General features: G+C 31.2%; 1 protein-coding gene across 1 annotated transcript; it reads left to right on the plus strand.

Moving 5' to 3' along the window:
• Nucleotides 1–6,165: 6,165 nt before the first annotated feature.
• On the plus strand, nt 6,166–11,609 carry LOC132190929 (GDSL esterase/lipase At1g29670-like). The gene is made up of 5 exons (XM_088510780.1): nt 6,166–6,427; nt 6,524–6,648; nt 7,199–7,444; nt 9,937–10,186; nt 11,392–11,609. The coding sequence occupies exons 1-5, from the start codon at nt 6,166–6,168 to the stop codon at nt 11,607–11,609; spliced, it is 1,101 nt and encodes a 366-aa protein (XP_088366906.1).
• Nucleotides 11,610–12,630: the final 1,021 nt, after the last annotated feature.

Consider the following 12,630-nt stretch of genomic DNA (forward strand, 5'->3'; position numbering starts at 1 on the left):
TGATGATCTAGAGTTGCCCTCATAATTAATATCTATGATATAAATGCAATTCTAATTTTCTTTTTCTTTTTTTTTTTTTATTAAAAAAAAAAGAACTTCAATATATATAATAAAAATGTACGAGTCGCGCTAGTATTTGCGAATGTTAAACGAGCGAGCGGAGTTTTATACGGGTATATATATGTATTCATTCAATAATTGAGTTAATTAGTTTCGTGTCCACAAGCGGGCTCACTGGAGTTAAATATTTAATTAATTAAATATAGTGACATGTCGATTTTGACATGTCACTCTTTTGGTGACGTGTCAATGTGACATGTCACCAAATGATAGCGTGCTAAAGTAAAACGTTACCAAACGGTAGACATTACCAAAGGGTATCGTGTCAATGTGACACATCATCATTTGGTAATGTGTCGTTTTGGCACATTACCTTTTGGTAACGTGCAAAAGTGATACGTCACCAAATGATGACGTGTTAGAATTTGACACGTTACAAATAAACTTAATTTCAAATTTTTTTTTAAATTTTTTTACTTTAGTAATGTGCTAATTGTTGGCACGTCACCTTTTGGTGATGTGTCAAATTTGACACGTCAACAGATGGTGACATGTCAAATTTGACACATTACTAAAAACTTTAGTAACATGCCAGTAACTGACACGTCACCATTTAGTGACGTGGCAAAATTTTGTGCACAGTAAACACGTCACTAATCATGATTTTTTTTGTAGTGGCAGGTGAAAAATCACTATAAAAAATACAACTATAGACAAAGTAAACTTACAACCCCTTTGTGAAATACTTAGATTCCATAGCACGCAAACTCCTTGTTTGCCGTTTATCTCCTCAATGCGCTCCAGCTCCTTATTGGTCAATATTCTATGTATGATGTCCTTATCGACCTATTAGTAGACTTTGAATGGTTGAAAGTTGATATGGAGATGTGTGGATTGAATAGTAAACCCCAAGAAAGAGAAAGCATCGATGGCTCTTAAAGGTTAGGTGAAAATTATTCTCTACAAACAAAAAAAGAAAAGAAAATAGCATTTATTTCTCTCCCTCGATTGAAAAAATAAATATTCACCTAAACAGAGAGAACTCTAAGAGATCAACTAACATTTCTCTTTTTGAACTGGCTTGTCCTATCACTGTTTATAAGCGTTCATGTGAAATTTTCGATTTTTACTTTCATCATGGAAGACAATAACATTTTTTTTTTCCCTATTAACCCAGCTGAAGCATTCTAAAATGTTAAATTACTTATAAGTAAAAGCTTGCTAGCAATTCTCACAACCCCGTCATCCATCTCACTAAAACACACGGCAGCTAAGGAAGGATCTTTTTGTGGTCTCCCAAATCAAGTTGTAACCTAAGACCACCAGATGTTTGATTTGTTATAAAAATAATTGGACTATTGACTTTTATATCATTTTGCACCAGATATCATAGATTATCTATTTATTAAAGAGTGTAATCTACACAATTAAGAAAGGACTTCCATGTTTGGTTTGAATTAATTAATGAGTAATTATTGGGTACGAAAATGTTCACATACTTCTTTCAAATTACCATTCAATTGATAATGTCCCCTCTAAATTTTTAATTAAGATAATGTCCCCCTCTTCTTCCTCAAACTACTAAAAAATTGTCAATGTCCATCGAAAAGCCATTAAAAAGACAAAAATGATCCTAAATTTTGCTTAATAAGACAAAAATATGCATATAAATTTGAAAATAATAATAATAATTTTTTAATTAGATTTTTTTTGCTTTTTAAATTTCTACTCCCCTTTTTTTATAAAAAAAATAATTTTAGTTTTTTTTTTAAAAAAAAAAATTGAATTTTTTTATTTTAATTATATTAAGGGTATTTTTTTCATTAAGGGGCAACGGCAGAGCCACATTAGGGTCTGTGGGGGTTATGGCCCCCACAAGCCTTTCAAACTAATAATAATAATAATAATAATAAAGGAAAATTTTGAAATTAACCTCTACACATTTGTCATTTTAAATAATAATAATAATAATAATAATAACACTTTTAAGAGAGGCTCACTCGGTGTCTTTTTTTTTTGGTACTCACTCTAAGGCTTTTTATTGAGTTCTTGGTAACCATCTTCTTTTCTCTAGTGAGTAAATAAGGCAAAAACAATATATTATTTTGGTTGAATCACCCATCAAACACTATTTGCTACTCAGAGAATATTATAAGATTCATATAAAAGTAGCTTGTAAAAACTTTCGAAAGATATATGTTTAAAAAAAAAAAGGTGGGTAGTATTCATAATCAAAGCAAAAAAGTAAACACGTATGCTGTATGTAATTTATTCCATGATTACTTATATATGTGTATGTGTTTGTTTCTACTCTATGATTGTTTATTTGTTGTTTATCAATGGTTGTCTCTTATGTAATTGTAACTTAAGTTTAAAAATTTAGGTTCATGAGAATCACAATGTCAAAATTAAGAACTATCTATTCAAAAAAAGAGAAGTTGACATCTCAAAAGATGTATATATATTTTTAAAAAAAAAGTTGGGTAGTGTTCATAATCAAAGAAAAAAAGTAAACACTTCCTTTGTATATAATTTATTACATGATTACTTATATATATGTGCGTTTGTTTCTACTCTATAATTGTTTATTTGTTGTTTATCAATGGTTGTCTCTTATGTAATTGTAACTTAAATTTAAAAATTGATCAGTGATTTTTGCAACACCGGCATGCTTGAACAGTAAGCTTGCCGGTGTTAAAATATTATAAATATTATTAAAATAATATTTGAACAGTAAAACAAATAAAATAAAATAATATTTTAACACCGGCGTGCTTACTGTTTAAGCACACCGGTGTTGCAAAAATCATTGCTCTTAAAAATTTAGGTTCATGAATCACAACTTCAAAATTAAGAACTATCTATTCAAAAGAAGAGAAGTTGAAATCTCAAAAGATATATGTTTTTTTTTTTTTTTTTTTTTTAATTTTTAAAGTTGGGTAGTGTTCATCATCATAGAAAAAAAGTAAACACTTCCCCTGTATATAATTTATTACATGATTAGTTATATATATATATATATATGTGTGTGTGTGTGTTTGTTTCTACTCTATGATTGTTTATTTGTTGTTTATGTTATGTGCCAAAATATTCATATTTTAGCCCTTAAACTTATATGTGTTAATTTCTTAAGTAATATCAATTTATGCTATTTTAGTTATATTATGTGTTTTCCATGCTTTTGCAGGCTTTTGGAAGAGAATGAAGTAAATCTGAAAGATTTGGGTTCAAAGAGAGAATTTGGGAAAAGTTGGAGTTCCTAGCAGTGCGATCGATCGCAAGAAACCTGCGATCGAGTGCACTATCAGAGAAGACAATCAATGAGTGCATCCATGTGCGATCGTGCGCACAACAGAAGAGTCTCGATCGCAAACGTGCGATCGAGCGCACACGGGTTGTGATCGAGCGTACCCGTGCTCTGGTGACACATTAAAGGCGGCCGGACTCCCTGTCCTTCCACATTAGGGTTTTCTAAGTCCCACTTGTAATAGGACTAAAACCCTACGAATTTTCTAGGTTTACTAGTGTGTCAAGGACTTTTAAAGGCCTATAAATAGACCTCTTAGCTTCTAGGAATAGTTGTGGAGAAAGAGGCACAAGTTTTGGAAAGAAACTGAAGGCTAGATCAAGAGGAGTTTGGGTTTTTCTTCTCTTCCACCTTTTTTTTTTTTGTTATGTAGTTTATATTTTAATTAGGGTTAGATTGAAGCCCTAATCATATCTATTTATGATTTCAATATTGGCGCCTTTGCTACAATTACATTTTGGTGTATTTAACTTGATTAATTATTGTTATCTTGAATTCCTCATATGTGTTTGTCTAGCTAACATATGCATGTGGTATGAACTAGTTAATTAAATCAATTTAGATGATCGAGTCCTGGGTTTAATAAGAGTAATAAAAGAAATCCACGCCGAGTTCTTGGGTGAATCAACATGGGGAACCGAGAACAGACACCCATGCCCTAGGCTTCATGTGTTTGTCGATTTTCACAAATTTATGCTTTATTAAATAACAATTTAGTAGAGACCCATGCTAAATCCCTTAAGAAAGAAAAGAATTAGGGTAGACACCCATGCCTAATTCGTTGCTTAGGGAAATCAATAGCTTAAGGAGTAGACACTCATACCCTTAGATTGGTAAACATTAAATATACTGATATAATTGGCGCATTGACGTATTGTTATCTTAATTAGTCTGATTAGTGGTGGATATTAAAACCCTAATCCTTTTTTAGTTTTAGTTTATCTTTTATTTTATTTCTCTATATTAAATTCAGTCATGACAATTAAATTTTATATGTTTAATTAAATAGGAAATTACTTCTAAACATAATTTACCAATTCTCGTGGGAGTGATCTCGTATTTGCCTGCTATACTATCTTTAATTTGTGCACTTGCGAGTAAAACATACCAAGTATTTGCCTATTAATTTAGGTGGGTATTTGGCACAACAGTTTATCAATGGTTCTCTTATATAATTGTAACTTAAATTTAAAATTTAGGTTCATGAATCACAACGTCAAAATTAAGAACTATCTATTCAAAAGAAAAGAAGTTGACATTTCAAAAAAATAATAAACTGTTAAATTTTAATGACGAAACTTCAAATCTTAAAGGATTGCTAAAGAGTATCATTCTAAAACTTTAGTTGTGGAAACCTAACGGTTGCAGTCTATGAACATTCATTTTTTTGTTTTTTAAATTGCGTTTATTATAATTTTAATTTGGCTCCTACAATAATAAATTTCTGGCTCCGCTACTGTTAGGAGAGCCATTAATAACTTTTGGTAGTTTGGAAAGACATTGTCATAATTAAAAGTTTCGGAAAATATTGTTAATTTGATGGTAATTTAAAAGGGGTATGTAGACTTTCGCCTATTGAGTATCATTCGTTGGTTTTGATTTGTTTTATTTCAAATAATAGAAAGAACAAAAGAAAAAAAAAATGTTGTAATTGAGAAGTAGAAGATTAAAATGTGAGGACCTATGAAATTAAAGTTTCAATCTTTTATATATCGTTCTTATCATGGGAAAGAAATCAGTATTTTCTCTTTATTGGTCTAGTGGTTCAAAGCATGTGGTTAGAATACTTCTTTTATTTTTTTATTTATTTATTTATTTTATTTTTTCATTTATTTATTAAAGAAATAGATATTAAAATAATTTAATGAAAAAAATAGCAACTTGAAAAAGCATTAAATGAAAAAAATGATTTTAAAAACCTATTTAAATATTTTGTAAAATGACTGTTTGGCTATTAAAATCGGGTGTTTGTTTGTGGATTCAAAACATATATTTTTTCAGGTTTTCAAACCTCTGTTTTTTTTTTCAAATACAATCCTAAATGGGATATTTTTTTTTTCTCGATTTTGTTTAAAAACGCAACAACCGCTCCAAAATTACAAGGCGAAACACACTATTAGAAACAGGCCAAACACACTCGTTGTTTCTAATAGATGAAGAAATAGAGAAAAATAACTGAGAAATTTGTTTTAAAAACCATGCGGTTTGATTTTTCAAACAGCACTCCAAGTGCTAGGGATCTAATTTACATTTGCACACAATACACTACACCTAATTAGCTTTTAGTCAGATTTGCACAACCCCTTTCCTTGCTAAATAAGATGTCCCCCACTAACCTAGAAAATTAAGCTTGGAATGGCATAAAGAATGTATTTTATATTACAAGTTGCAGCTTTTGAATTTGGATATGATAAATTATATATATAGTTTATATGAATAACTTGGCCTTGATTACCTGGCAGCTTGTTGGGAAAACTAATTAATTATAGTGTTGTTATGTATTGTCAATGACATAAAAATATTGATTATAGTTAAAAAGTAAAATGCATTTTCCACATGTCCGAGTTTCATTTACTCAAGACCATGATAGATTAAATCCCCTCAATATTTTTAAACAATAATCAAACTCAAACATAGCTTCTATAATCAATATTCTTATAGGGTTTAATGGGTCCATTAATTCAAAAGAATTCTGTATTCAAGTTCTTTATAAAGACTAGTTCTTCTCCTCTTGTTCATCCCTCTTGGATTTCACCTTCATCTGATATATTCTCCTTTCCCGGTTTCTCAGAATTTCAATGGCATCTCAGATAAACAAGACAATGTTGTGGATGCTGCTTGTTTTATTGCTGCTATCAAACATGCAACGTTGTTTTGCAGCAAAAGGAAAGCAACAGCAAGTACCTTGTCTCTTCATTTTTGGGGACTCTTTGTCGGATGATGGGAACAACAACAATCTTGTGACTCTGGCAAAAGCCAATTATCCACCCTATGGTATTGATTTCCCCAAGGGGCCTACGGGAAGGTTTACCAACGGTCGTAATATCGTCGATTTCATTGGTCTGCATTTTGCTCTTTCTCATTACATTATATTGTTATATTATATGGTTGCCAAAGTATGATATGCTTAATTTTGAACACTTTTTCTCATTACAGCTGAATTTCTGGGATTCGACATTTACATTCGACCTTTTGCCACTGCCAGAGGAAGGAAAATACTCAAAGGTGTCAATTATGCATCCGGCGCAGCCGGAATTCGCAACGAAACTGGACAAACCCAGGTACGGTGGCATGCATGTTATAAATGGAGACAATTGTAATATGTTTAGAAGAAACTTCACAAAGATCCATTGAACTTGCACGCGTTTTGAGAATACTCATTCAAAGTTTAAAAACTCTCAATTTCACCATTTAAACTTCTAATTTGATGCAATCCCTCTCTCTGGAGTTAAAACATATGGTAAAAACGATGAAATAACTTTTATACCCCTGAGACTTTTATAAAATTTTAAATTTACCCTTAATTTCAAATAAAAAATAAAAAATAAAAGTAAATTCAAGGGTATTTTAGTATTTTTCGTAGCTTCCGTTAGGAGTTAATGCCAAAAACTGACGGAGGGGATAGATTGCATCAAATTAAAAGTTCTAGAAGTGAAATTGAGAGTTTTTTAACTTTAAATGTGTCTTCTCAAAATGTTTAGAAGTTCAGGGGACCTTACCTTTACGAAGTTTTTCCTACTGTTTAATATATAATACAGTATAAATGTAACCCTAATGCTAACACTGCCAAGTTAATATATATATACATGATTTGGTTGATGATCATTGCAGGGTGATCGTATAAGCATGGATAGGCAGTTGAAAAATCACCAGATTACGGTGTCGAAGATCAAGCAAATGTTGGGAAATCATAACAAATCAACTGCAGCGTACCTAAGCAAGTGCATATATGTTGTTGCAATTGGTAGCAACGACTATCTTAATAACTACTTCCATCCGGGGTATACAACTAGCACCATATACACCCCACAGCAATACGCTGTCGTTCTCAATCACCAATTATCTCAGCAATTAACGGTTAGCACTTAGCACGTTTTCTTCTTACTTTTTACAGCTCGTTTTATCTCTTAATAGTAGCAGTATAATACGAACCTAAATATTAAGTTGTTAACCAAATAAATTTGGGTAGGTTCTTAGAGGGAAGCTATACGTCATTAAAACATAAGTCCAGAAATAAACATTTTATTGATATTAATTTTATCAGTATTGAAACTGTTAAAAGTATTTATCTTTTTTTATTAGGTTAAGCTGTTGGGATAACTGATAAGTGGTAATTTAACATGGTATCAGAGCCAAATGATTGAACCTCGACTCCGTCAAATCACCCAAATTTAAATTAAATATTTCATGTGTTGGGCCTCCCACACGTGAAGGCTGAGGGAGAGTCTTAACTTATTAATTAGGTGATCAAATTTACTTTTTTCTTATTAATTACATCGAACAAGAAACTCTTAAGATAACTCTCAAAATATACATTTTTTATTTTATTTTTACTATAAACTTTTTAATACAAACTCCAATAGACTATCTATTATACTATTTTTTTTCTTTAAATATTCTTTTTAATGTCTATTTTATTATTTGTTAACCCTACTATTTTCTTGGTCTCTATCTATAGCATCTCTCTGTTGAATTCAACTGCAAAATGAAATTCAACAGAAAGCTGCTATATGGAACAGAGAGCTCCTATGAAGTTCAACCATTAGCATTTTGATTCCCATCTGAGCCCTTCAAACTGTCGGTGGCTTTGAATATTGTCGGCCTGAGAACGAAACCCACCATCTGAGAGAACGAAACCGTCCATCTCGGAGTACCCAACTCATCCATTTGGACGAAGGTGGGGTAGTTGTGTTTGGAAATAATAATAATAATAATAATCTTACCGATCAAATTTTCACTCATTTTGTGATTATATTTCTAAACTTTAGAAAGTGACATCCGAGTTCTACATGCCGAGTCAAATTAGATATTTTTGCATTTTTCTCTAATAAAATTAAAAAATATATAAAAATAACCATTGAAAAAAAAAATCAAGGAGCTAATATGAAAATGACTATCATTTTTTGATGTTTTTAGTTTTTTTGTTTGTTTAATTTTTTCAAATGAATATTTTTTAAAACAATTAAGGATATTTTGGAGAGAAAAATGTAAAAATGTCTAATTTGATACATGATAGCTCAATCGGCTAGGAACCACGCCCTATGAAGTGGATCGGAGGTCACTAATTCGAATCCTCCCTCCTCATTCTTGTGTGGACATGTTAAAAAAAAAAAAAAAAAAAAAAAGTGTAAGTGCAAAATGAGTAAAAGTCTAGGACGAAACCAAAATGTCGATCTTATGGGAATGAGCCAAACCAAAACTTTATTTATTTATTTTTCGGTCCTCACAATTTTTAATTTTTAATTTTTTTTCTCTTTTGGTTGTATTTATGAACTAAAGACTATCCCAGACTATAAATATTAAATAAAAATTAAAAAATATTATAGTCTACAATTAAATAACTATAGTCATTAAATAACAACTAAATAACAATAATTTCTAATAAAATACCAATAAAAGAAGTAAACCCATGTACAAACTTTTCGGGATGCCCATTTGGCCACCCGCTCTTTTTTTTTTTTTTTTTCCCCCAAAAAAGTCACTCATTTTTTTTAACATTTACAAACAACTTTCTTCATTTTTTACTCAGAAAAGATTCAAAACTCATTTTATTCACATCAACCCACCTTTGTCTTATCAATCTATTTTCTTTATCATTTCTATTCGACTGACCTGTTTGCTTGTGCTAGCTGACACTGGTAAGGACTACAAAAATTTTATACAATTAGAGCTTTTAGGTTTGAATGGGTAAGGACCAAAAGATTTTTTGGCTAGGGACTACAATTTTTTATACAATTAGGGCTTCTAGGTTTGAATGAGTAAGGGCCAAAAGATTTATTGAGTGGGCAAAAAGAATTTGTAAATATGACCAAAATATTTTGGGAATTTTTATTGGGTAAGCCCAAAAAATTTTGTTGGTAAGGGCTAACAGGGAGAAAGTAAAAATGTTACCATATAATTTTTTTTTTTTTTTTACCTTATCAATTATTTTCTAAGAAATTGGGAGGGGGGGGGGGGGGGGGGGGGGGGTGGGGGGTTGGGGTGTCTTGGCCTATACCGCCCCTCCCCTTCCTCCATCATTGGTGATAGTTCATAGGGTTAATTATAAGTATATTTTTTCCCAAAATAAAAAATAAAAAATTTATTCAAGGTGCTATAATAATGTGAGTTTAATGTCGCAAATTTTTTGAAACTTTTGATTTTAAAATATTTGTTGGAGAGATAAAATGATTCATAAGAACTAAATATAACTATTATAAATGATATGAACATCTCCCGGAGATGCTCTAACCATCAAAAATTCTTACTGGGTTAAACAATCTTAGAAGATGACTTTTATAATAGAGGAGTGTAACATAGTGATAGAGAAAAACTGACGAGGCAATATTTGAATGTGTTGATGATGCTAGAGTTTGTACAAGTATGGGGCAAGGAAATTTGCCATGTTCGGGCTGGGTGTGATTGGTAGTATTCCAATCATACAGAGCTCATGTGGAAGCGGGACAAATGGCTCTGCCTGCGTGGACTACATCAACAATGCCGTCGAACTTTTCAATGTTGGGCTTAAATCACACGTGGCTGCTCTTAATCACAATCTAACCTGCGCTTCTTTTATCTTCATAAACTCTACTAGAATCACGTCCACCAGTCCGCTTCTAGGTATATCACCTTTATTTGACTTATTCAATTAGAGTTTATTTGAGATTGCGTTAGAACGCTTAGAAAATATTTTTAGTACGTAAAATATTGTGCCAAACAAAAGTTGACATATTTGGTAAATATTTCAAAAGTATTTCTTTGACTTTTTTATTTTAAGGGCATGTTTGAATATGCATTTGAATAGCTTAAAAGTGCGTTTAACACTCAAAAAGTTTGTTTGATGAAAAAAGTACCTGTGATAAAAAAAATTAAAGGCACTTTTAAGGGTCTAAAAAGCTGAAAAAATAGCCAAAACGCATTTTTGCTAAAAATGCATTTTGATTTAAAAGCTCTATTTCTCAAACACAATCTTAAACATGCTCTAAAAATGGCCAAAACATATTTTTGGCAAAAGCTTAAAAATGAAACTTTTGCCAAAAATCATTTTTTGACTTAGAGCCTGTTTAAGATTGCATTTGAGGGGACTAAAAGTGCTTTTAACATTCAAAAAGTTCGTTTGAAGAAAAAAATATTTGTTTGGTAAATAAATTAAAATCGCTTTTAAGGGTAAAAAAATGCTAAAAATTATCAAAAGGCACTTTTGGTGAAAGGTTAAAAATAAAGCTTTTACCCAAAAGCTCTTTTTGACTTAAAAACTTAATTTCTCAAACGCAATCCTAAATAGATTCTTAAAAGCTCTATTTATCAAACACAATTGAGTTAAAAATAATAAAGCCTTTTAGCCTTACAGATAAAAATAAGAAATTTATTTTTAAATGTGCGTTTTCTTCCTTTTAAAGTAAAAAAATCAAATAAGTATTTTTGAAATTTTTTACCAAATCCATCAGCTTTTTATTTGGCAAGGCTTTTAAGTATTAAAAGCACATTTTAAATTCTTTAACGCAATCCTAAATAGGCTCTAAGAGCATTTTTGGAATTGCGTTGAAAAATATAACTTTTAAAGTTTTTTCTTTTCTTAGAAACTTTTTTTCACAAAAAAAAAAAAAAAAAAAAAAATTTCATTTTTAAGCTTTTTCAAAAGTGCATTTTAACCCGTCAAAGAAGTATTTTTAAAGTTTTTTTACTAAATGATCAACTTTTTATTTAGAATATATTTTTAAATATTAAAAATACTTTTTAAGCTGCTTTACGCAATCTTAATCCAACTAAATTACTAGTATTATAGATTTACGGTATTGTGAGATTGAGATGGAATTTTGTATCAGCTTCCTTGGTTTCAAACGTTTCCTGCTGTGAAGCGTCGAGCACTACTGGGCTGTGCGTGCCATTGGGAAGTACATGCAGTAACCGGAGCCAATATGCATTTTATGATTCAATCCACCCCACTCAAATTGTTGCTTCGGTGCACGCGGGAAGAGCATACAAAGCTGAGTCTCCATGTGATGCTTATCCATTTGATATTAGCCACCTCGCACACCACTGATATGGGAACAAGATTCTTGTTTCAATTCTATAATATATCAATAATCATTAATTGCTTGGATTTTTGTTCTGACTGTCCTGGAAATAATACCCATAATAAAGAAATAATTAATTTTTTTTTGTTCTAAATTGTCACCTAAATGCAACCACATGGTTTATTTTATAATTATAATTTAAAGTTTGTCTATTTGATGATTTATGAAATCAATGTTTGCGCGTCTTTTAAAAAATTTAAATAATTGTAGAATGATGTACACCATTAAATGAAGAGGATCCTAACTATAAAATAGATACTCTCTTTAAATCATGACCATCCATTTCATTTATAATAGAGAGTCCTTGTCCATACAAGATGACCATGCATATTTACTTAAATGACTAAATCCTCATAAAACAGTTTTGAGAGGAGGAAGGAGCTGATCTCCCCATCCCCTTCTACTCCCTACTCCTACCCTCATCCTCCCCTCCCCCCCCCCCCCCCCCCCCCCGCCCCCGCCCCCCCTTTTTTTTTTTAAGGTGTTTCCGACCAGATCAGCAACTTCGTCATCTCTGCTATGTGTCCGTCCACCTTCCATTGTGTTGTGCTATTCATCTCATCTATGATTTTTGCAAAGTTTTATACTTTATGCTGTAAGAGCTTTTTGCTATGCTTTGTAAGAAATTCATACTTGTGATCTTTAATCAATGAAATTCTCAGATTTTCGTTAAAAAACAAAATGACTAAAATCCAACTCCACAAGTACAAGCCGAATAAAATGGTAATAGATAAGAACAAATTATTGCAATAACAAAATAATGGCAAACCACAAAATATAAACACCCAACAATCAACGCAAAGATTTTGGGTACTAAGTAGAAGCCTTTTGAGAACCTCCAAGCTAAAACTACTCCAAGCCAACGAAACTCAAGTGAAAAATCACTATAAAAAATTCAAGTACAAATAATGTAAACTTACAACTCCTTTGTGAAATACTTAGACTCCATACACAGGCAAACTCCTTGTTTGCCCTTTATCTTGTCGA

Source organism: Corylus avellana, chromosome 9 (genome assembly GCF_965113065.1).
Source record: "Corylus avellana chromosome 9, dhCorAvel1.hap1.2, whole genome shotgun sequence".
Lineage (NCBI taxonomy): Eukaryota > Viridiplantae > Streptophyta > Magnoliopsida > Fagales > Betulaceae > Corylus > Corylus avellana.